General features: G+C 44.0%; 1 protein-coding gene across 4 annotated transcripts in view; it reads right to left on the reverse strand.

Annotated features, from left to right (window-relative positions):
* The window catches only part of OSBPL5 (oxysterol binding protein like 5), a 141586-nt gene extending 115587 nt beyond the window's left edge, over window positions 1–25999 (reverse strand). For 2 of the 4 annotated variants that reach the window (XM_075094598.1, XM_075094593.1), the window contains exon 1: window positions 17315–17483. In XM_075094598.1, coding sequence (XP_074950699.1) covers window positions 17315–17317 — 3 coding nt within the window. In that variant the 5' untranslated portion in view covers window positions 17318–17483. Of the gene's footprint in view, window positions 1–17314; window positions 17484–25026; window positions 25158–25655 lie in introns of those variants that run through there. The other 2 variants (XM_075094595.1, XM_075094594.1) reach the window with 2 other exon arrangements.
* Window positions 26000–26249: the final 250 nt, after the last annotated feature.

A 26249-nucleotide genomic window follows, 5' to 3' on the forward strand; every position in this document is an offset into this window, starting at 1 on the left:
GGGCTTCTGCTTTCAATTCAGTGAGACAACCCGAGTGACTTAGTAAGGCTTTGAAGCTATGGACTCCTCTTTGGCCAGCATAAACAAGGCAGATGGGATCAGCTGCCACTTCAGACAACTTGTAGCTGAATCATTTTATAGATTTAATTGTGCTTGTTGGGACAAAACCATCTGATCTTGTCTCTTTTGTCTGTAGCAAGAGTTCTGCTACTGCTTTTCTGGGGAGGAATCTCAGCATCTCAATTCACGTATCCAGAAGTTCACATTAAATAGCTAAATCTACAGGAGATTACCTCAAGCCAGCTACTTCAGCAAAACCCTCTGGTAACGATCAGAAAGAGTTCTTTCCATACTCATTAAGGACAACACTGGTACAGTATCAAGCTAAAGTTACTCCCTTTCTAAGATGCTTCACCCAAAAAGAGGCTGTTCTTAAGCCAGGAGACTTCACTTACCTGCTGCTTCACTTCTACTGAAGAGTTCCAGCTGCTTTTTTTAAGTACCATACATGAAGTACTGCCTTATCTGGAAACACTGTTTCTGGGAAACCAGTCCTACCTGGGTCTCAGGCTCTCAGGGTGCAAACACTCATATTCCCACAGCCTAATGAGGAACACTTTCTGATGCCTTCTATCACCCCTCCAAAGCCCTCTCTTTCTCTCCTTACACTTCAACATTAAGGGTACACCACAGTGTGACACTCATCTGCATGCACCACAGTGTCTATCAGTAGGGCCTTTTCTTGCAGCTGCTACCAAAGGAAAATCAAACAGGATTCTTCATTCCAATTAATTCTGCTGCTGAATTGGCTAGAAGAGTTGATACTGAGCAGCGCAACGCTTCCCCACCATTACAGAGTAGATCAACCCAAATGCCAGGGCTTGACTATGCAATTTACACACATCAGCAAACACTTGTTCACATAAGAGGGCCCCCAATTTCAGGGAAATCGCTTCTGCGAATACATGCACTTCAGTATGAGTGAATGGTACAACAGGAAGATGGAAAAAAGAAAATCAAGAGATGAGGGTATAAGCAATTTAAATAACAAAATCTACAGTTGTGGTACCTTGAGCCTTTCTCCTCCCATCTCCTAATGTAATTTTCATTCCCAGTCTTAAAGAGCTGCCAAAGTCAGCTCTGAGGAAGGCACAGTGACCTGACTGGTACTCTCGCAAATGGAAAGAAACTCAGCTTTAATTCTGCCAGCTGCTTTTCCAATGAGAAAAGGAAATATCAAACCTGATCCAATTTCTTAGAGCAGCACAATAAGACACAGTAGTCTGTAAGCTAGCACGGTGAGCATTCAACAAAGTGAAGAGTAGCAAGAGGGGTATTTTGGTCTGGGACCATATGGATGGCTTGGAATTAATATGCCTGCTGGCACCTATCAACTATGATCAAGGTGTATCTTAACACTCACCATAGCAACACCACTAACCAACCACTCAAAGAACAGAGGAAGAAAAGAAATAAAGAAGCTAAGTCACTACTAAATGCATTTAAACATTTCTGCTCCTCAAAACACATCTCATCTAATGTAGCTGGTGGAGGTACAACAGAGGGATGCAGGGAAGAACACTTAGTTCAGAAATTTGCCATTGTGTCTATATTTTGGACCCATCTTGAGATTGGACTGAGCTGCAAAGGAGGGAGGAAATGACAGAGGAGAGGACAAGGCAGCAATGCTATCTCATACTTCCTACTAGCCTGCAATTGTAAGGATGTCAGACCTTTCAGCCTGTATAGCTGGCAGGCTCAGCAGTACAGCTTTTGAATTTCTGAGGCCCCCATTAATCATTTCCCCCAGAGCTGCATAGTAGACAGATTCATATTTCATGACCTTAGGGGAGAGGGAATTCAATTTTTATGATATATCTTCATGTGGGACCTTTCCTTGTTGACTCAACAGTATACACCTTGGCAGCTAAGTGATAAACCCTACCGCCACAACAGATTCATCTCACTCAGCCTTCAGAGGCAGATTGGGTCAGCTGAGACACATACCTCTGGACTCCCAGAGGTAGCTTTCAGACTCAGTATCAGCCTAAAGTCACAATGTGTCTGGGGAAAGGGCTGACAGCTTCACTTTATTTTGTTTGAACCCATACACCTGCTAAAACAGCACTTTGTTTCCCAAGCTCTTCCATCCCCAAAACTTAGGATAGGCTGTCTTTATTGCCAGTGCCCAAACAGGAGCCCTGACACCAGGTTAGGTTTGCATCGTGGTCTCTCTGATCAGCGCCACTCATATCACACTGATGGGGCTTAAAACCTGGTGCTGTCAAAAACAAAAGGGCAGAGGAGCCTTTGTTCCACTGTAATTACAGTTTGGAGACTGTGTGTGTGGAGGGGTCCAGAGAAAACAGAAATGCAGACACATAAGAGAGCTTCCTTTTATAATGTAGATTGAGGAAAAGCAGATTTACTTTCCAGGAAGTCCCAGAGATAGAAAACAAAGGAGGGTGAATTCACAAAGCTAAAGGAGCCCCATCCCACGCCTACCTTGGAGCTGTTTGTAGATATGCTGGCAAAATTCAGACTCTGATTTTCTACATTTTAATTCTCAGGAGTAAGCCCAGATCTCCAAGATTCTGCTGCCAATTCAGGCACCTGAATAACACCTAGAAGTATTTATTACCAAGCAAGTCAGACTGGGACACAGGCCATGTTCATATTCCAAAGCTGGCACCAAAGATGGGAAAAATCAGCACCGTTTTCAACCTTTAGCTACAAAGGTATCACTTTCTAGCACCTATTTGTACTTGACATGAGATCAGCTTTGGGATCCATGTTTAAAATGGTTTCTAACAGTGTCTGACTGAGTAGCAACAGCCAGACTGTAGAAAATAGCTTTGTTTCTTAATTCAATTTGTGCTTCACAGAGGATGGGGCATTTAGCCAGATGGAGCAAAGCCTGCAGTACATTTTCCTGGGAGCTGTGCAAGGATAAGTCAACAAGCAACAACTTAGACTACACCAGCCTGTTCCAGCCCAGCAGGAACAACTTTCTACTTGCTAACTGCCAAAATAAAAAAACCTTAAAACTATTTAAAAGAAAAAAGAGAGCGTATTAAAGAAAAAAAGGATCAGAATGTTTCCTCACAGCAACCTATTACTTGCAATGATGTTTGCATAGTACAGAAAGTGCTGAAGAGGGGCTCCATCATTACCCCTAAAGGAGTCTGGTGACAAGCCTTGCCATTTCATTATTTGTAAACCCGCTCATGCAGATTCAGCCACAGGATGCTCTGAGGTTATCAGTCAGTGTTCCTGGTTGTCTTGGTGAAATTTAGAACAGGTTCACCCAACATTATTAAAATAAGGAAACTCAAGCTGCTGGTAAAACATAACCTTTTCAGATGACTGCTGCAAGCTGATTCGGGTCCATATGACATTTCACACCAATAAAGACTTTATCAGCAGAGAGCTGCAGCACAAGATGACTTTGGGATTGAGGTCAGCTGGAACCAAAGGGACCTTATCCCACAGGTCCCATGAGATAAAGGACACTAATGTCCTGGAAGTCTGACTGTGCAGCTTCTGGGTAACTAGAAAGGGCAACAGCCTCAGAGCAGATGGAGAAGCACTTGCAGAGTGTGTCCCTGCAAAAGGAAGTCTTGGGACAATGAGCTGCTGAGCTCTTGCCCTCTTTCAGAGTCCATTAAAGGTTTTAGGTGTCTTGCTCAGAGCTGACTCAAACTCTGGCATGGTGAGATTATTTTAAAACTTCCTTGCTTTAGAAAGGTACAAGCAAATGGTTCACATGGCAAACAATTCCCTGTCCAAGACCAAGCAGAAAACACAATATAAATGCTGAGGCATTAGTACCAACAGTGAAGCAGTGATTGAACACTTACTGCTGGTCCTCTTCCCCCAAAACAGAAGCCTAACACTCTGGTTACTATTTTCTCTTTTGGGCTCGTAGGGGATTTTTGCTTACACCTTAGAACATCTTGATGCTTTCCTACAGACCAATATACAGGAGCAGGCTTTCCAGCCCTACAGCTGAATTATACAGGGCCTTGCAAAGGCACCAGTGAAGAGGCAGTTTTGAGGCAGGGGTGGAAATATCAGACTGGGCCCCTCCAAATGCGAATTCTTAGGGGTATAGGCTCTGGGTTTTTATATGTCCCAGAAAATGAGGGCCTAAGTGTCAGAAGCTGTGCCAGTGGAATATGTTAGGATGCATAAGAAAAAAGTATGGTATGAATATCTCAGTCAAATTCAACTCTGATCAAGCTAGTGAGACTCCTAGTAGACTTTAAGCTTTACACATGACACAGCTAATCAACTACAACCTATATTAACTCGGGGGGGGGGGGGGGGGGGGAGAAAAGTCCTCTTTTCCCCTGAAGTTATACTTGGATGTGAGGCTTTTACTTATCTTCCCAGAGATACACTCTTTCCTTCACGTCTCATCCTGGAAACAAGAGCTGCTGTGTTTCCTTCAACTTACTGGAAAGGGGTGCTGGCATATAAAAAGGGGACTCATATGACATTTCTGAGAAGGGCACTGCAAACTTGCTCAGAAAAAGCCACTCCTGTGTGTCCTTCAGTACTGAATAGCCTGCCATTAACAGTGACACATCCACTTCCCTCTGCCACTCACTTGGAGAGTTACACAGTGCTCTCGCCCTGCCTCCCAGTAAAGGGGGAAGAATCATTTATGTTTATACCTTAAAAAAAAGTGGAGGGTAGAGGTGGTTGGGTTTGTACACCTCCTTCCACAGAAGGAACTTGTGCGTATGAAGCTAACCCAGGAGAGCAGAAGAATCGTGAGATAAGAACAAAACCAAAAAACTAAACCCTCATCAACCCACCCTTTCTTACTTGAAATTAACTGAAATAGGAAAGATTCCAAATTTGAAAGGAAAAAAGCATATTTAGAGATTGAATTTACAAATTAATATTTGTTCTTCATGTACTTTGCTGCCAAGATAATTTTTAGTACCCTGTGTTTCCTCTGCGATATTTGTCAGTAATAATTACACTGAAACAGCACAAGAGTGCTGCCTCCTACAAACTTAGGTGTTAGCTACAAGAAAAAGCACAAATATTGAACTCCAGATTTGAGAAGGTTAAAAGCCCTCCAAGTTTGCCCTGGGGCACAGAAGACCCATGGGAACAAAACTGAGCTCTGACATTTGTTGGTCAGAACTCAACCTCATCAGTGTCATTAAAAATATGTCCCACTCTGCTGGGGCCAAACTTAGGAGCAATGTGATAATCCACCGTACTTCAACCCTATTAATCTTCCACCACACTTGTGGAAAGGCCCTCAGACAACCTGTCTCCTCCAGGCTCCCACAAAACACATGGGCCAATGACTTCAACACTGGGCTGATTTCTCCAGGACTGCTGATGAAGCTGATGTCTTTCACAAACATGAAGATCCAAACTCATAAACTGTAATTACCAAGACTGCAGATGAATCCAGATTAGAGAATCAAGTTACAGTACAGGTTTTACTCTGGAGTATCTCTTCTGGTTATCACAAGCAGTTGGACCACAACTTAGTTTCATCTGAAGGTATCCCAATTTGCATACTCCAGGACTGCTTCACAACATGAAATAGAGCACAGGAAGCAGAGGTTACTCCACAGGTGGAGACTGTATCTGCAAAGCACAACACTTATCTCAACAAAAATGCTACTGGCAACACCCTGAATCTCCTCCCACTGCACCATGCACAGAACACCCCTCACCCTCAAAACCAGATGAAACCTTAAGACGTTTACTTAGGCATACTACACTTCAGTACATGCTATAATTCTAGTGGTACACATGTGTAAAAATAGAGACTTGTTTTTCTTTCCTTTCTGGGACTTGTAACTCATACATGGACCATGCCTCATCTAACAGAGACTCAGAAAATCACCAGAGCTGAGATCCTGAGTGGGAATCACAGCTCTTTCTTGCTAACACCACATACTGTGTTTTTGCACAGGATCCATACATGCCCGATTTGTGCAGGTCAGCTGGAGACAGAAAGCCCACTCTCCCAGTCCAGTCATTGAAAATGCAAATGTGACAGCCTGGGCCACAACTCAAACCAACAAAAAGGGGAATTTAGGTTTTGGGCTTCAGAGGTAACTGCTCAGTAGTGGCTGTCCTAGACCCTACATATACAGCATTGTAGTGGTCAGAGGCAAGAGCATCATAACACTCTACCAGGAGTCCCAAGAGCTGCCTCAAGAGTTGCCTGCCTCAGCCACAACTCAACTGCACTTGCATGTCTTTGGTCAGTGAGCAACTAGGAAGGAGCTTTTCTTCCCAGCTGAGCTTTGTGTGAACTGCCCAGACTCTTTTCCAGTTATACTGTATGACACAAAGCAAAAAAAGAACGAAAAATTCCATGTATCACGCATGGAAAAAGAAGACAAAAGACTATTTTCGGTGACAAAGGCTTGACATTTCAAAGTGACGTATCTGTGGTCTTTCTAAGGAGTCAGCCTTGCAATTTGCAGCCCACATTACAGCACTCTGAAGCTATTCATGCCTATTTGCCAATGCTGGTATTGTGTTTTCATGCTTGGCACTTCTGGACTATTCCAGGATTTCCCCCCAGCGCTGAGTGGACACATTCTTCACCATGCTAAGAAAGAGGTGACCCATCGCCTCAGGATGGGGGGAAATGTGGATAATTGCTTTTGAGAAACAACCACCATATTTCTGGCTTGTGGGGGAACAGCTCGACCCTGCTCTCCCACCCAGCAGACCAGAGCAGCTATGCTAGCCCAATGCAGCTGCACACTGCCTGGTATTTGTAAGGAATTTGACATTTATGTTCTGATTTAGTAAAGTATAAAGCTCAATCTGTTCAAGAACCTGCTTTATCTGATTTGCATTGCCCTTCTGCCCAGTTGGCCTTGGTGCATGCCACCCGACACTGGTGCTTTTTGCAGTGTGAGCACTCATGTTCAGTAGCAGCAAAGGGAGTCCTAAGCCTCATCCCGTCCCAGGGATGCTCACACAGCCTTCTCAGAGCAATGTTGGCTTTTCTGTTCAAAGTTAAAAAAAGCCCCAAACCTCAAAACCATAACAACAATCCTACCTTCCAAAATACAACTTTAATAGACATTGTCCCCCCTTAGATTCATTCTGCATTTATGCAATTACAGGGTGTATCTGTACTTAGGGCTCTGCAGCACTGGCAGATCCCCACGCAAGTGAGACTCTCTGGAGAAGCCTGCTTTCAATTATGTGAGCAGTGGGATATTTCCACTTGCAAAATCCTACTGTTTGACAGCACTATTTTGCCCCTTACCAAATACAGCCCTTCAGGTTTTTCCAGTGTATTTGGTACATATTAATTAAGCTTACAGTGCCTCAGTGACAGAAGGGGCTATCATCCCAAACATGCAAGGAAAAAAGGCCCCAGAGACAATAAAAATTACTTACAGATAGGTTAGAAAGGAGTCAAGTGGTAGTGACTTCCCCTGGATGGATCAGCAATAAGGAGAGAAGCTGCTGGGAGCCACCTTCCACAACAAATTAAATTGGAAGAACTAATTTATCAGGCTGCACTGGAGAGTGCAGGGAAGAGCAGAGGAAAGAAGAGCCTGGCAGCCAGAGCACCCATGCTGCAAAGGGCGGGTGACCCTGGGGCTGGTGGAAGCACCCGCCGGCAGGGCTGCCTGGAACACAGCAATCCTGTTTTACAAAAGAATTCAGGGCCTCAGTGTTTGCTTTCACACTGCACTAGAAGTACTGAAGGAGCTGAACTCCAACAACACTTCATATTTCAAGGACCAATCTATCCAACTTGTTCTTTGCAGAGAACAAGCCCTTAATGCTTGGAGGTAACAATATTTAAGGCCATCAGTTCCATTCTATACACACACTTTGTAGGGGAGGCAAGTGCAAACTATATGATGGCATTTTATATACTGAGGTCTTTCTCCTTCAAGCACACCAATGTAAGTAGATAATGGAGTAAATGAGATTCCACATCCAGGACCTTACATACTTATCTGTACAGGCAAGTGAACTCACAGCAATTTGTGCATAAGAGCAGTACTATTTATACAAAGTGACTATATTAAAAAAGTTATATACAGGAAGTACTGTCTTTATACTCTGCTATTAAAATACACAGTACTAGTACATACTAAAGTGGGTGTGATTACGTACCAGCAAGGCTAACGTAATGAAATAAAGGGGCATCTCTCCTTGGTTAGCATCACAGACCACGTGTCCTACAGACTACAGTCTATCATGAAATTTATAGCATTATTTTTCAGAGGCTAAAGTGAAATATCAATTTCTGGATAGCCTATATAATCTATGTACCAATAATGGGGAAGGGAGGGCACAACAGGGCAACAGGGGGACATGGACAGACATGTATAACCCAAATATGAAGTGAACTGAAAATTACTTCCACAGATATTGAACAAAATATCTACAAGATGGTGTCTGGTTAGATAGAAGGCAGAGACAGAGAGGAAAATGACCTTGTTCTGCACGGAGTGATTCATATAGATGAACCAGATGCCCCAAATTACCAGCTGCTAGGAGAACTGTATTGCAAATGTAGCTCAGCCTCCAACGTATCAAATGCTGCCTCAATCCTATCGGCAAAACAAGAAAACATGGACAAAATAAAGTCAGTCACCTTTCTGAACTTGACCATTTTACACCTAGTAAAATGTAGCAGCATACTGAGCAGGAGCTCCAGGTGTAATAAATCAGTAGAGCTCTATTGTCACCACAGAAGCAAAGGATAATGTATTTTTGTTGTAGTAGTTCTCCCACAAAATCAGGCGCACACTCCTTTGGCAGCCTGTGTGCATACGCCTGCATGTGGGCATACTCAGACTACAACGAGTTTCACAAATGCACTGCATTACATCCCTGCACTGCTCAACACTTCATATGAGGGAGTCAGCGCTACTCTGCCATGGTCTTTCTCTGGACATCAAGGGGATAAGATTATGCAGATTACAGAGCTGGAAAAGCTCTGCTTCAATTTATGCAATAAAGAAGTTCTCTTCCAAGGAGCTTTAATCTGCAGGACTAACTTTCACTCTCCAAACAGAGCTCAAATTCCTGACCTTGGCACAGCATCAGAGGACTAGTTTTCACTCACATGGATTAACTGTCACTGAACAACTCATCCAAGAAAATTAGCACAACCACTCCTCTTCTTCAAAGCTAGTGTTCCCTCTCCTATTTTCCCTTCTTCCTCCAATGAAGACATAATGTGCAATAGTGAGTACATAACGTGTAACAGTGACTTTAATTACCACCACATCAATTGGCAAGAGTGTTATCCTGAGTAAAGACTGCCAATTTTATTAAGCGAACAAAGCAAGGCATAGCACTGTATAAAAGACACCTGCAAACATGCTGCGCCACGTACCAGACACAGTTACGCACGCTGCTATGTACCCTACCTCCTGAGAAAGGACAAGCAGCAGCCCAGGAGGACTACCTGGCACACAGAGCTACCTCACTTCCAGACTACAAGTAAGTGTGTGGTATTGACCACCCCCTATGGACAAATCTATATTCATGCTCTTATCTGCACATATTCACACAGTTTACATGCCAACAGAGAGGCCTATGGCCCATCCATAGTATCATCTTGGAGTTAAGCCCAATATATTTTGTTCTCCAACTGAGCAAATGGCACTAAAGCTACTATTCATAAATTTGAACGGTTTCAGGAGTGTAAACAAGGGTACTAGAGATGTTGGCCTATTTTGTGTTTTAACTAGGGCTGCTGCAATTTGTCATTTTATAATCAATCTCACAGTATTTTTTTTCCTTTTAAACCACAGGGGACTGCTTTGAAAAAATGTTTGTTTGTAAAACATGAAAAAACCTTTTCTGGTTGAAGAGAAAAGCTTGGAAGTGTGCATGGAACATAAGTTCGAATTTTAAAAAATTAACAGTAAAGAGGGCTCCTTAAGCCCTCTCCTTCTTGTAGCTTCTATTTTTAAACTGAACTTCACAAATTCTTACAACTTCAGGATCTCCAACACTGACAATACTGTCCTGAATATTTACTATTATCCCTAACAAATGAATGAGCAAAGTACTTTGAGAAGCACTGTCCCAGATATTTTGACTATACCTGCATACTAGAGCTTTAATTTTGAGCATCTAGTTGTATGCAGTCTGTCTCTCCAGCCTTGAATTGGTCTCTGTCTCATTTAAATTTGGAAAAAAGCTTTGAAGAATAGCTAGAAACTCTGAAATAGAGCAGTTTTGCCCACTCTCCCACCAGCAATTTTCAAAGGGCTGCAGTTCAGTGACTTACCTAACTGCTCAAATGCAGGCTTCCCCCTGTCCCTCCAGCTGCACACTCCCTCCTCTTGCCTTGCACCCAGCAATCGTGGCCTCCAGGGACATCCCTTGGTTTATGTGACAGAAAAGAGGTGGGACAGCTTTCCCTCAGATCAGCTCAAACAGTCTTTGGATTTTACACATAGGACACAGGGTACTTGCACAACCAGGTGTGCAGAGCAGCACAATTACCCTGGCTTAGGGGAAATATCAAATCACCACCAGGAGAGTTAGGGACCCAGTGCCCACACCCTTTCAAGGTATTTACACAGCTCAGGAAACTTCCCCTGGTAAATCACAGTCCAGATCAATTAAAAAGAAAGCAGATGACAAAGTTGTTAAATGCTGCTATTGCAGCACACCTTCTTAATTTCGGGCACACTTCTGAAGCAAGTAGTAGCAATTAAAACACCAGCCTTTGTAATTACAGAAATAGAGCCTGTCTCTGCCCTCACACCTAGCTGTAACTGCTCTCACTTCTGGGGAGCTCTTCAGCAGCCATGCTCATCCACATCAATGCTCTAGCTCTCCATCCAGTTTATTAGTGTCCTCTACTACTGGGATATGCTCGAGCAGCATCTTGCCCTGATCAAGAATAAGGACTTTGGGACACTACTGCAATATCAAATCTCAACAGTAGTGTAACATGCCAAACATTCTTTCAGATGAACCGAGACAGCTGTAAGAGGAAGGGAAGGAGCTGGGGAAAATTTTAGCCATCACACAATGAAATCTTCCCTGACTTTGTCCACTGAAGACAAAATGGTAACATGGTCTGATTAGGGCCCACAATCATTTCGGTGCCAACCTGATTTATCTACAGTGATTTCTATTCCTATACCAGCTGTTCTCTGCCACGGTATTTTTTTATTTTTTTTTTAAACACACACGTTTTGCATTATTTTACACTTCTAGAGCAGCTGCAGTCATACACACTGGAAAATTCATAAACACCTGGTAAAGGGCACTTCCTGCTTGCCCCTATAAACATGGCAGGTGCCCAACATTCCACAGGTCCATTGCATCACACTGTCAGTCTGTGAAACATGCATGGCTTAGAGAAAGTAAGACCACAATTAAAGTCCAAATGTATCCAAAGATAATTCCTTTACATATTCAAGCCACAAGTACAACCCATGGGCTTGATTTGCTTCTTGTTCCCATCATTTGTGTCCTCCCTTTCCCAGGATTATTCCAGTGGGATTTAGATCAGGGCCTACAAGGGTATATAGAAGCAAAAACTCCATTTTAACCTAAGGAGAGATTAGAAACAATTTATCGTTTTCTTTGAAAGTATTTATACCACCTCTCCTGGGAAGGACTGCGCCAAACATAAGCAAGTAATATATGTGTCTGTCTGAGTGGGGTGTCTGAAATGGCAAGATAGCTGTGGAAACAAAGCAAAAGCTCTGGACTACTGCAAGTCTCATTAAACCTTGATTTAACTGGGGCCACAATTTTTAATCTGGATTTTATTACTACTAATAAGGAGAGCTGCTGAAGCATTCCTTATGTTTCTTTAACATTTTATCCAGCAGTCCCTGGAATGTATTCAATGTCAATTGGTATTTTTTCCCTGGGACAGACATCTATACTGGCAGCTTCTAGCACTAACACAACACATCAACTCACATAAAGGGAAAAAAAGAAAATCACCATTTTCTAAAAATATCTGAATGAAAACAAAAGTGTTTCAAATGCTCTGGTGTTACCCTGCCTTCCTATCCTTGGCTCCATCTTTCTGTTCTTGAGATAGCTTCTGATATTTGCATAACTGCCTGATTTATTAGTTTTTAAATAGGAGAAGTGGAAGACATTTCCTTGAATTACACTGATGAAAAAAACACAGCCTCATAAACGTCTTTGTTAGGAATCCATCCAAAGTCTACAAAGACCTAGTGAAAATATCAAGAAAAGGCCCAGTAAGTCAGCTGTGAATGAAAACAGAGTGGTGGGCAATGACATACTTTTTTCCCCATTTTCCAGAAGCTGCTTATTAAGTACAATTTTAAGATGGGGTGGAGACAAGCCACAGAAATTCCCAGGATGAGATAACACTGGTATCTGATTAAGAAGAAATGTAACATCAGTCAGACTCGTAAAAGATACCACTTCCGTGTGTACACAGGCGCCAGCATTATGCAATGTGTTTGCCCCAGAGCATCCTGCCCACCTGCTCCCTTCCTGTTCAGCTCCAACCTTCCTGAAGTTAGGACCATTTCTCCTGGCTCATTCAAAAGCTTCCACCTTTATCTCTTAGCCTGCCTAAAGACAGGACTGGCTAAACAAAGAATTTAGGAGTGGAAATGAGTGTATTTTGTGAGAGTACTCCAGAGAGCAGGATGACCAGCACACAAACCCAAACAGAGCAATGCTGGATGCTTTCACAGGGGAAACCTTCTGCATCCTTTCTTACAGCAGAAATTATCTTAGAGAGGAAAGAATGACCTCCAGAGGTAAGTCATCCTAAGAAAAAGATACTTTAAAGGTAAAGCTCAATATTTTTGTACTTTGTGTGCTAAATGCAAGCCCTTAGGGATTTTCTAAGTCTGTTTAGGTACCCTGCACACATTTGCTGGGTGAAGAACAGCATGTTTGGTAGAAAGCAAGTACAGAAACACACTGATATACTGCACAAGCACATTAAGTTTTTAAAACACTTAAATATAAAAGGCTAGAAAAGCAGGCATGAATGTGACTCCCCATATCCCTTAGGACAGCAGGAAGCTGGGAATGCTCCTTCAGCCCTCACACAGCCAGCAGCTCACTCCAGCTCCAGCACATTTCAGCAATTTATAACGCAGCAGCTGCTGCCAGGACCAATATGTGCAGAATCCCAACACATACAATAGTCTGTAAAAAAAGTGAAACCCACTGAGTTGCCCAAGAGTGCTTTGGCTGAAGTAATTAAAATGGCAAACCAGCACTTTTTAAAATTAATCCATTTCAAGTTGATCTGGCTTGGTTCCAACACCAATTAATAGCAATATTGAATTCTCGGGCAGCTAAACAGGCAGCTTCTGCCCACTGGACTTACATGTAATGACACTGTAAAATGCTAAAAAACCTGGCTCACTTAGCCAGATACTGCACATGCCATTTCCCCCAGACTGTTCAACACTCGCTCTTTGAAAGTTACATTCAAATTCATTTTGAGGGTGGTTTGGCAATAAGAACTGCAGCACACAATTCCTGTCCACCATACCACCCATAACTGTTATCATTCAGCTTTCTAGGCACGCATTCTTAGATATCTACAAAGACACTTTAAGGAGGGGTAGCAGCAAATGCCCCGCTACAAGAGAAACAAGCCATCCCCTGCAAGACACTTCTGTTCATTTCCTTTCACATAAACACACCAGCTGTGCTGCCCCTTTGTGCAAAGTAGCAAACCACCCAAATTCACAGTACTAATATTCATCAACCTGCCACAAGTGCCTGCTGCCCTCACAAACAGTAACCCTGTGAGGAGCCAGCACCATTCCCTTCAGGCTTCCATGCACCTACCCAAGCCCCTGATCATGGCCAGTGTTACAGCACCTTCAACTTGACTGCTGTTGCTCCTCCACTGCCCAACAACTACTGTTATAGTTAAGCCACAGCCTTGCCTCCAGCAGTATGATTTTTGTATAGGTAAGAGCCATTGGGGTTACAAGAAAAACAGCACTGTAGTTTTAAACTCAGGCATCTCAGAGACAAAAATCAATAGGGAAGTTTGGAAGCAAAGAAAAATAAAGGATGCAATGTTGTATTTCGCTGAGTTACTGTACTTTGGACATAACAGAGGATTATTGGTAAGTAACATGGAAAACCATTGCTGAAAATTATTAATATATAAAACCTTGTGAACCTGAGTGCAAGGATGACTCTAGCAGCCTTTTAAATCAACTTAATGTCTCACTTTCCAAGTATCAACTTCTGATCATTTCTTCTCACTACTGTATTCAGTGCTCAAGGCCACTTCCCCATTGCATCTTTCCTATATCTTGCTTCAGGACAGGACAAATCACTGGAACAGGGGCCAGCAGCATATAAATGATGCTTGGGGGACCTGCTCTTATTTTTATACATTTATACTAGCTGGTAATTAATCTTTTGCTAAGCTGTGGATGGCTGAAATTTTGTTGCAAGGAAACCATGCTCTGTTTAATAAAATAAGAACAACCAAATGCCATGATTTGTAGGAAGTAACTTTTTCCCTTTAGCTTTTTTATTACTGGCAAAGTGTCAGCAGATTATTAAAGTGCAAAGAGCACCAAGTATGATAAATAACCTCGTGCTGCCACATACCAGACCAAAACGCTCCCTCCTCTCTGTCCGGACACACACCTTAGTTTTCCAAAACAGCTCTGATTTATAAAGAATTATGGATAACCAGAGTCTGAATGCCAAGTGCAATACCGTGGGTGAAGAGAGCTTGCTCAATTCCTGGAAGCCTGGAAAAGGGGGGAAGGAACCAAAAAAATCATGAGCCAGAATGCAGTCCTACTTCTGTACATGGCAGCTGCAAGATCACTGCTGGCATAACACATGCCATCTTTATCTTTACCTGAAATACAGCATCATGAAAAATTGGAACGAACCCAGCAAAAAACCACAAGGCTGTCTCCAGGTCTTAAATTAACTACAATGAGATATTTAAGGTGTTCAACCTACTTAACTAATCAAAGACACTTAAAGCATCACCTGATCATAGACTGCAATTACTTAGAGGGAAAAGATGTCAAAAAGCTGGAAAAGTGAGGCTAGAAAAAAAGACAGATCAGACAGAAAGTACACATCTTTTTTTGTAAAGATATCTACCCTTTGCACACATTGCTGATGAGCACAAAAGAGTCACTAACAAAAATTAAAATGCACTGCATGCCTAAGATACATGCTGTAATTCAACCAGAAGCTACCAGACATGAGGTAAGAATCCCAGGCTGAAATCCTGTGGCTTGCAGATGCAAAGTCAAATGAGATAAATAGGATGATATTTCTGGCTTTAAATTCCCGGATGCAAAGAAAACCTGAATCATCCAAAAAGCAAACTCCAGACTACCTACCTGAGCCTACTTACTTACCTGATAAGCACCTTACAAGGTCACCATCTCAGGTGTTGCGGAGTCTTTCTCCCAGCTGCCCGAGTGGTATACCTCACTGCACAGTAAGCCAGCAGCAGGGCAGGCTGCAACAGGTGGCTTGTGTTGCTTGTTAAATATTTCTAGCCCCTAAACACTGCATTTATTCTCCACTTAATTCTTCTAAGGTCCATTTCCAAATCAGCCTGAAGAAATAATTATTTTATTGAAGTCATTAAAGCAAACCTTTTTATTATTTCATATGCTGCTTCATTTTCTGGTACTCAAAACTAAAAGGTACATACATCTACAGTACTGGGAGTCTCATCTGTAGCTCATCTAAGATAGACTCACTGAGCCAACAGCTTAAAGCACAGTAGGACTGCCCATTAAAAGTGCTACGGTGTAATTCAAGGCTTCCTGCGGGCACCGTCTATGCGTGTAGCTCAGCTCATTTTCAAAACATTAAGAGCTACATTATTTAACTCACCCTTTAATTTTGACATTAAATGAAAGCAAAGAGCATGACAAAAAACTGGCAGTGAAAAAAAAAAAGATGGGCCTGAAGATTTCCCACTAGCTTTATCCAGAGAGTAAACAGGCATGCTCCAGCTGGGACAGGGCAGGTAGACAAAGCCAAATAACCCAGAGAAGAGATCAGACCCTCTCCCTGTGCTCCTGAGAGTCTTGTAGGCCAGCAGCACAGGAAAACAAATAAAAACCCAGCCCCAAAACTTACTTTCTGTTCATTATTTTTCCGGTACAGACAGAGGCACAGGGGTACAAGCAATCTCCCCACAGCTACACAAGGCCTGCGATGGAAGCAGGAAATAACACTGATCTCCTGAATCCAAAGCCAAATGCCTTAACCACAAAATTATCCTACTTTTATTGCCTCAAGCAGTCTGAATCCAGAAGTACCAAATTACTAGGGGAGGGGAGGAGAGAGAGAAGAAAACAGAACACTTATCGGGAACATTACTGACCCACCTAGAAGCAGACACTGCTTATGTTGGTGTAAGTCTCCCATATTGCAGTCCAAGGAATTTGGACAAAGGTATGAAGTTCTAGTGCTCAAAATACTCAGGTTTCTGAAGTTCAAGTGAGGTTGATACAAACCCTCTATTTAATCAAGCAAAAAGCCCCATATTGCTTAATGCTTTTTAGGCAGGGGACTGGAATGCTAAAGAGATTCTGTAATTCACACACTGCCTTTCTCCAGGGATTCACATCCAGCCCAGATCACAAGTGTCAAGTACAATCACGCACACTCTTGATAGGCTTTAAGAGCTAAGAGAACAGCCCCACTACAATTCCCAGAAGACAGATGCTCGTATAGGACAAGTCCCTGTGGGTCAGCTTGGCAGCAGTCCTAGCAAGACAGCAAGAGAAGCCAGTGGAGGGAACCCGCAGAGAAGTTGTGTCTTGGACCCCAGGGTACAGAGGTAAATAAATGAGGGAAAACACTTTGGTCTCCCCTTGACAGTTTCAACTTCTGAAGACCCACTGAAATCCTGTCCCAAATAAATCACTTTCATCCACATGGAAAGTCATGGTGTGCTTAGAGCAAGTCCACATTAAAGGCATAAAGATGCCATTCTCATTTGCACCAAACATGCCAAAACAAAGAGCTGGTGAGTTTTCACATAGGATACACAGCTCTGCACAAACAATGGAGCCAGAGGAAAGCAACCGTCTGCGCAAGCTGCTCGCAGCTCCAGCCAGGGAAGAGCAGCAGAGGCAGGTGCCAGTGGATGGCACAGTGAGCTGGTGGTGCACCCACTCAACCAGCCCAGCCAGCCCACAAACCTGAGCAGTTGCAACTTGCCTCAAGCAGAAAACAGCAACAAATTACACCTTGCTGTGCAGCATGGACAAAGCACAGCACAGAGGGAGCAGAGCCTCTGGGGAGCCATGCTGCGATCCAGTGCCTTCAGAACTGACTCCTGCAATACCATTTTCCATGCAGCGCCTCTGCTTAGGTAGCTCCAGGCTTGGCTTGAAGGTGCAGTCTGCTTCTTCACTCTATTTCCACAGCCATTTTCACTTGGAGTCCCTGCTGTTTCCTTTCAAAAACTGCTGCGTCCCTGAGGTGCAAAGGGCAGAAAGCTCTTCTAGCAAAACCTGGGAGTCAGCAACAGAGAGGGGAAACTAAATTATTAAGGACCACATTGATGCAGATTTTCTTTCTGTTTAGGGCAAAACCTAAATATTTTCTTTCTTCTCCCATCATGGCTATGGTAATAATGCACAACTATTCATTATCCTCATCTTAACTAGAAAAATTCCTTTCAGTTTAGCACTTAATATAATTATGGCAAATTAAATAGTGTCTAGAAAAAAGTCTTACTTTTCAGAGCTATTATCTTACCTCTATGAAACTCTATTAGTTAAAAGTGAATCTAGGTATTAAACAATAAGAGTTCATATCTATTCAGCGAGCAGAAAAGTGATAGGTTCAGCTGAAAATTGTTCAAATTCTATTTCCAAATTCAATACCACATCTCCAAGGTAAAACAGGAGAATCTCTTTAGCGATAGCACAATGTCCCTTTCGCGTTGCAGAGACAGTGCTTGAGCACCAATTCCCTCTTCCCTTTCATTCACCTCAATGAAGTTTCCCTTTTTTATATGAGGAAAAATTTGCATTTTGCAAAATAACAAGGCAAATGATTGCCTTTGTGTGCTTTCAGCGAAAGTTCTCTCTGGCTTGCAATGTATTGTTAATGTGATTTCTCAGAGACACACACAGGACAAAAAGCGCTGGGCTATTGTGAAGTCAATGGGAAAACACACAGACATCAAGAGGTTCAGCATGTCAAATACAACAGAGGAGATCCAACTACAGAGGCCAGGAGGAAATAAGGTAAGAAGCTATGTGCGTTTACATGCCGCCTAATAAATATATGGTGATAGATGGTAAAAGCTTGGAAGATCCAGTTCTGCAAACTGACTCACACAAACAAGTCCCTATTTAAAGCAATCCCATTGCAGCCAAAGTGTTTTCGTTTGTGAGGGCCAAGTGCAGACAGATTTGTTGCCTATTGACATCTGTACCATGGAAGGATGTGAAAAACCCAAAAAGAAAAGAAAATCTTTTCTAGAAGGTCAGTCTGTTTAAAGCAATTAATTTTTACACTGCTACTCAGCAGAAAAAAAAAAGACAAAGCATCTACAAGAGATGCTCTTCATAAATGGTCATTCTATGTTCTCATGAATAAGTCAAACGCTGGCTTGGTAATACCTGAAGCATTAGAAGCATTATTTTTAACACAATGTAAGCATAGCAGCCATTAGGAATAAAATATTAAGCAGGCAATATCTTTATTATGTTGTTCTACAACTGGGAGAACATTAGCAATAATTAGCAGCCGGCACTAGAACTGTTTTCTGTTAACTATGCATCTTCTGGATAACAGGAAGGCTTATATTAACGCAGTGACGTCAGTTGACGACAGCTTTATAGCAGAGAGCAGCATATTGTGCATTTCCGGGAAAAGGAATCTTTAGCACTATAGGGATTATTGTGGTTAAATTGCTTCTGAGTCAGTCATTGCTCAATGTTTCTCACTTGGTCTCTACCTACCTTTTATTTCCTCATGAGGATGCACCTGTTCGGAGAAGAGAATAAAACTGGCACTGTTGCACCCGCTCTCTTAGAGGAGTTATTCAGTATCTTGCTTACACAATGGGATTATTGTTATTTACATTACAGAACAGCCCAGCAGAAGCCAAGGCCACATTGCACTAGACATTGTAGGAACTTACGATAAAAGATAGATCTCGATACCAAGGAACGTGTAATCCAGGCAGATATAAGAGAAGGTGAAAAAGGCATGGGAAGCTGATGCTAACACACCCTGGCCACAGGCCTTCTCGGGGCACTCGGGAACAGAAGACCCTACACCACACTTCTCAGATACACCCATGGCTAGACGATCCTCCCAGCTTCTTTTCACACCTCACCCTCTTGGAAAAGAGAGCTTTCAGCACCTACACCGAGGGTTTCCACAAGCTAGAACTTGAATACCAGCTTGGAAAAAACTGGGTTAGATGCCCGACAGTCTGGGCTTGGTTTACACAGCCTCCAGCCCTGTCCACAACTAAAGCTCCCCAAATCTACTGCAATGCATAGATGTATGAATAAGCGAGTGCAGGTATACCAATGTGCCTCCCGTGACCTGGAGTCCAGAAAGAAATTCAGGTGGTAACAGCAGAGTCATTACAGGCCTGGGTGGATCACCAGTCAAAAAAACATGGGGCCTGGTTTGCATCCACTGAACCTGATTAAAGCAAACAAACAAAAAATTCCATTTATATCCTTTCTTTTCAGATTACATCTCCTCTTCAGAGAGGAATGTTAAAGGCAGAGCAAGACAAGGAGGTTGGGCCAAATTAACCTCCATTAAAATGGAAAGAAGAAATTTTTAAACCAAGTTAAAAATGCAAAGGCTGTGTATTTCATGCCTAACACACCTGTCCCCTGCTCTAGATTGACAATAACAAAGAGCTCCACGGAAGGCAGCTTAAGTTACTGCCTTGCCCACTAGTGCTGTAGTTTGTATGGTGCATTCAATATTCACAGAAAGCCTTCATAATCCAAAAATAAGGATTTACAACTTTATGGAAAAAAGGTATATTGCTCAGACCTGAACTGGACCCACATTTGAAAGAAAAGGTCATGAAATGATCTGCAAATCCAGATTTCTTTCCTTAGTAAGGTAAGAAGGAAAAAAATTATTCACTGTATCAGCAACTGTCAGGCTTGCAGCCTTGCACGAGGTTCTTTTCAAAGCAACACAGCAGGAAAAGGCAGAAAGATTCATCTTATAAAGCAGAAATCTCATCTATTTGTATCCATGCCAGGAACTTACCAGAATAATCTCCCCAGCCCCAGCATTAATTCCACTGACAATTTCACATTCACCTTCCAGGGATTTTACAGATGAGCCAGCAGCAGCTCCCTAAGTGAACTGTGCAATGTTTGATAAAAAAGTGTCAAAAAGCATCAGTCATCTCCCACTACTACATAAAAGTGATTACCTCCTGATGCTGAAAGTCATACCAAAAAGAAAAATGTAAGTTGTTCTTTTCATTCTGCCAAGATTACCAATGGTAAGTTACCTGTTCTATGCAATGCAGCAGACTTCCTTTCCTTACTAGGACATGGCAATTTTTTGCTGTGATGAGAGAATTCCCTGTCATAGTCTGAGAAAAGAGCAAAACAATTGAATAGTGCAACGCTAGGGTAGGCTTTGCACTCTTAAGTGGCATCAAACAACCCAGGTAACAAAAGCCAAACTGTCCCTGCAGCACTGAAGGTGGGAAGGAGCAACACCACACAAGCAGTTACCTGGAACAAACTTCATTAACATAGAAATTGAAGTGCCTTTTAGAGCAATCTCATGTTTTTGCAGTGAGAAAACTGAAGGAGAGCTAGCAGGACACTGCTTTTGTGCTCAAAGTGCTGGCTAGGATGCAGAAGGACGAAGTTCACATTCAAGCTTTCCACTCAACACAAAACAAGACATTTCATCACTCAATGCCTCTCCTCTGCATCTTATACAGGTAAGCAGCAAGTCTGCTTTTATCTTAGCCTCTGCTGATCAGTTTCGACAGTATACCCTTTGGGACTCTGCTACAGTAACATCCCATTTTGGGAATATACACAAAATAGCTATTACATTATTCCTTGGGGGTACAATTTCACATTGATTGGTTCACTGGCAGATTAGACAGGATGAAGCAGGCAGACTCAGTGTTGGGTTCCCCTCCCTCCCTGCCAAGGATAGCTGCACATGTGCCAGTTTATTAAGGATGTGTATTTCTCTTTTGCCTTTAGTTGATTAAATTTACACTGATACTATAATCATGCAAATGGTAACTGGGTTGCCCACACACTCAAATTCAAACAGCCCTACAGCCAATTCCCAAGAAGTCAAACTTCGGTGTGGAGTTTAACAAAACACATCCAAAAAAAAACCTATCACCAAGAAGGCTGCCAGCATGATAAGGTTATTGATATTGGCCCATAGCACAGACCTCAATGACATTTCAGAAAGGAAGCCTAGGTGTACACCTAGCCATTTATTAAACAAGGAGGAGAAAAGAACCTTTTTAATCTAGAGTTTGATTTACACATCTATACATCCTTCAATCCAAAAGGAGCGTAAGGGAAATAATGGGACAACTTCAACTGTAGCTCTACAAACACAACACAGAACTATCTGAGACTAGAGCACAAGGGTTATGCCCATGTTTTTTATCCAGGTCGCAAGAAAAAGCAAAACAAAACCAAAACCCCACCAACACACAAGCAGCTGGACTATTCTAACCTTAAAAAAAAATTCCACTCTTCATATCACCCTCCTTTTGTGATGGGCAGGAACCATTTAAGGGTGACTCTTACTAGCCTGCTATCAGCTGCTTCCTATTTTGCAGAATATTTCCCTTTAATCCCTTGATCTTTTTGTATTATATAGATGCATAAACATTACCTAGAGCCTGATGCAAGGACAACACCCCTACACCTTGAAACCGTATTCCAGTAATTCAGAAATATGGAAATTATTGAAGCAGTCTTGGCTTTTGAGTCCCTCAGTCATAAAATAATCTGGGTCAGGAGGCATTATTTTTGCTATTTACTGGCTTACCTAGTCTCACATTCCAAGCTTGGGAGAAAGCAGCCGTGAATTCATTTTTTTCCCACCACCTCCAGAGTAGTGACGGACAGGAGCATTTTAACAAGAAATCTCAGAGCTGCTACTATTTGAAAGCTGGCTTAAAACATGCATTATGCTAAGATGTATGTGTCCAATTAATATCACAGCAAAAGCACATGGCCAGTAAATTTTGCAGGCAGGGAGACTGCTCCTAAAGAGTAACCCAACACCACTGGGGGAGAGACATGAAGAAGGCAGGCAGGTACAATGAGAAGATGAGATTGCAAAACCAGGACAGTGTGTGACAGATGCAGAGAGTACCGCTTGGGATTCGGGACAAAGCCCTCAGCAGCTCATCCTCTGGAACAATAAAGCAGCAGGCAGGAAAGTCTGGGCAGGATGTATGTTGCTCCTTAGCCCTCCACAGAGGCTCACCAGCTGCTTATCAAAAGGGTGTTTTTCAGGATGGTTGTCTCCTTCCTCCCTCATGGCCAGAAAGAGCCACAGTGGTGGGGAGGGGCTGGGATGAGGGCAGAACTGGTGATTTAGACACAGCCCTGTACAATTAAATGCACCACAAACACACTGCTCCACAAAGAGGACTGTAAGCTCCACACACAGCAGCACCTGGGAGGAGTTTGCTCAGTCTCAGAAGCTTGGTGCTCCGGAAAACACAGCACAAACACCAGCAATGACAGGCGCCTGCACAAGCACTAAGCAAGCCCAGCCCCACAGAGACAGGCTGGCATAGCAGATCACTGTCATTCTTGCCCAAACCCACTTGTATTTGGCATTTGGATTGTCTGTTCTCATTCCCTGAGCTGCTGCTTCTGTCTCCTTTACCTTAGTAACCACAGCAGGCATGCACAAACACCTACGACGTGCTGCTAGAGACATCTCATATTGAAGAGTGGAATCGTGAGGAACAGCATTTCTGGCTGAGAAAACACTGTGCTGTTAATGCTCCAAAGGCAAGGAGGTCAGCAGAAGAAACACTTAATGCAGCTTTTTCCCCAAATAAACCCCCCAGGAGATCAAACAGCACAAATCTGTGCTGTTGCAGGACCCTGCTGACACACTTCAGGGCACTCCCATTTTCTTCTCATATGCCCCTGATCCAGCCCTAACAGACCTTCACCACTGGCAGCACTGACCATCTCACAATTGCCTCCAGCAGATAACACGTCCCTTGGACATGAAGCGAGTCTAACCCAATTCAGATCAGCTTAGCTAAAATTTTTATGATCTATGAACATAATATGAATTAGTCAAGTCTAAGTTTTGCTCTGAACACAGCACACTGACTTCAAACAAATCTTGCAGATTACAGGAATGGCCTTTTCCTAGTGATATCCCAGTTTCCAAACTGCGGCACCGTATCAGACACAGAGCCATTTTTCCCCTGCTATAGCCAAGAAAACACCTTGCTAAATACCTAATCCAGTATTGGAAACTGAACCACCTGTACAAGCCTCCCTCCCACTCACCTGATGAATCAGCATTGCCATAAAGTACATGGAAATTAAGTACCATGAAAAGATCACAGCAGTACATCTGCCTTCCAGTTGCATTCATGTAGCACTGCGATTAAATCATTCATTATGTTCACATTGTCCAATTCAGACCAAAACAGGCTGCGGGCAGGACTAAGGCCCACATTTTTACCCTTCTATCAAAGAATTGCCATCCCTGCCTTGATCAATAGTGGCACAAAGTAAACCTTGGTGCTGAACCAGACTCCCTTGCTGCCCCCACGCCTTCTTGGCCCAGCTCTGCCACCGCCATCCTCGCCAGGCTGGCATGAGCATACTCTCAGGGTCACCTATCACCCCACCATGAGCTGCCCTGCAGAGAACACCCATTCTCCACTTGCAGCCCAAAGGGTAAGCTGCCACAGGCTGTGACTGGAGGCTTATCTCCCACCACCACCACCCCCCACACCTCTTTGGAAACTTGCTGCCAAGGAGGAAAGGTGGCATCTGGGGACGCATCCAGTGCAGTGGCTGCTCTCTGCTGTACAGACATTGCTACTATTATCCATGCATCAGTGCAAAGAGAGGGAAGGAATATTTTGACAACAAAGATGCTGCTGCAGCTGGATGAAGTGAGGAGGTGACTACACAGCTTAAAGAAGTTTCCACCTCACTTATGTTAAACAATTGTTTCACACCGCAACACTTTAGGTTTGTGTAGCACTTGAAAAACATGGTTTCTGATCCAACAGACAGTTGTACATGCTTATATATTTATTTCTCTGGGAATACTGCCGCGCTTCACTTAGTGCAAGCTAAAAGCATTTCCAAACTCTGGTCTACTTGGTTTTTAGATATAAATGCAAATGGTCTCCAGTATGGTGCCTGTATGAGTACCAATAGGAAAGATAATTACACTATCCTTACTTACACACAGCCAGTTATTACCAGCGTAGTCTCCCAGCTATCTCCTCACCATCCTGGAAGTATATTAAAAATGTGTTCCACTGACCAGATACGCCCCCATGTCTAAAGAAACGATGTCACCTTGAGAGCCTGCAATCCCCCACGCCAGCCACACACCGGCTATCCAACCCTGCCATGCAGAGATGCCAGTGAGGGGGGAATGACACCCCACAGCTCCCGCCCCAAACCCCAGACTGCAACAGGCACACACAGAAACTGAACACCCTTGCTGCATGCAACCTGGGCACAAAGCACGGGCAGAGGCAGCAGGGTTACCTCACGAAGCTGCCAATACTCAGCCTCTAACCAAAATCACTCTGCTCATAAGATGACTCTGGGGTACCACGTTATGCTTAAAAATAGGCAGCCCGGCTGCACGGCGGACAGGGAGAAGGGCTGGCTTTTGGGGGTGGAATAGATTTATTGGGGGAATTAGCGGGGAGGGGGTATTCGCTTTTAGAGGGTATTTTGGGGAGGATGGCTTTTGGGGGGGGGGTGGCTTTTTGGGGGTAAAGGGCTCGGAGACAGCCGACCCCAGGCTGGGAAGAGGGAGCCCGGCGCGCCTTACCTGCTCGGGGCGGCCGAGCCCCCCTCACGGCGCCGCCTCCAGCACGCCGCGCCCCGCCCGCATCGCCGTCGCCAAGCCACGCGTGGGCCGGGCTAGGGTGGGGGGACACGCGTGGGCCCGCGGAGCCTCTTCCCCCCGCGGCACGAAAGCGCGGAGCGGCGGGCCGCGGCCGGACAGCTGCTAGGGGGAGGCGGCGGCAGCAGGAAATACCAAAAGACTGATCCAACCACGCTAGGGAGGGAGGGAAGAGAGGGGGAACAGAGGAAAAAATAGAAGGGAGAGGAAGAAAAAAAAGGAGGAAAAAGAAAGGAAACGTGCAAAATCCGGGCGGGATCGGCGCGGAGCGGGCGCGGCGGTCGGCTCCCCGCGCCGCCGCCGCTGGGGCCCGCGGGAGTGCCCCGGGACCGCCCCGGCCGGGGCTCGGCTCCCTTCGGTTTGTTGTTCCCCCCACCCCCCGGAGTTTGTTTCTTCTCCCCGACACAGGGAGAGGCTCAAGCCAAGGCAGAGTAAATACAGCAAAAACAAAACCCGAACCCCTAACTAAAAATCACGCAGACACCCCCAAGCAAGCAGCTAGCCATCCTTGGGGTTCACCGACGCCATGGGCAAGGTAACAGAGAAAAGTCAACCTGGGGAAATGGCCACACCGAAGCCCTCCAGCTGCAGGAGCACTTTGTCTCAGCATCCAGCCATATGCCTCCTCCGACGCCGTGACTCAAAGGCACCCGCACAATGCGCAGCCCTGACACACTCCCAGCTTCGCCTGTGCACCCAGAGCAAAAAAATCAATCCCATGGCAAGCACAGACCCCTAAGCTCCTGCAGACGAGGACAGTCCAATCATCGCATCTCTGGCTGCAGACTGCCGGCCCCTTGGGGGAGGCATGACTTTATAGGCAGTACAATATCTGGTAAAACATCACGAGCAGAAAAAGCACTCAGCCACATGCATTTAACTGCTGCTTCCTCTCCCCTCCACCCTGTGGGTCCCACGGTTCAAGGCTGGACCAAGAACAGGAAGCGAAGCAGGACTTCACGTCTCCTTTGCCCTTGGAAGATGTAATGCCAAAAGTCCACCCAGACTCAGAGTAGCAGCAGAGTTTAAAGGCACCCAAACTTTCTGAAACCACAATCACATGAGGGCATAATGTGACCAACATGCATATCTGACTTTCATTGCCGAGCCTGAGTCACCCGTGCGCAGCTGAGCCCTTGGTGCAAACT

The sequence above is a fragment of the Phalacrocorax aristotelis genome, chromosome 5 (assembly GCF_949628215.1).
Source record: "Phalacrocorax aristotelis chromosome 5, bGulAri2.1, whole genome shotgun sequence".
Lineage (NCBI taxonomy): Eukaryota > Metazoa > Chordata > Aves > Suliformes > Phalacrocoracidae > Phalacrocorax > Phalacrocorax aristotelis.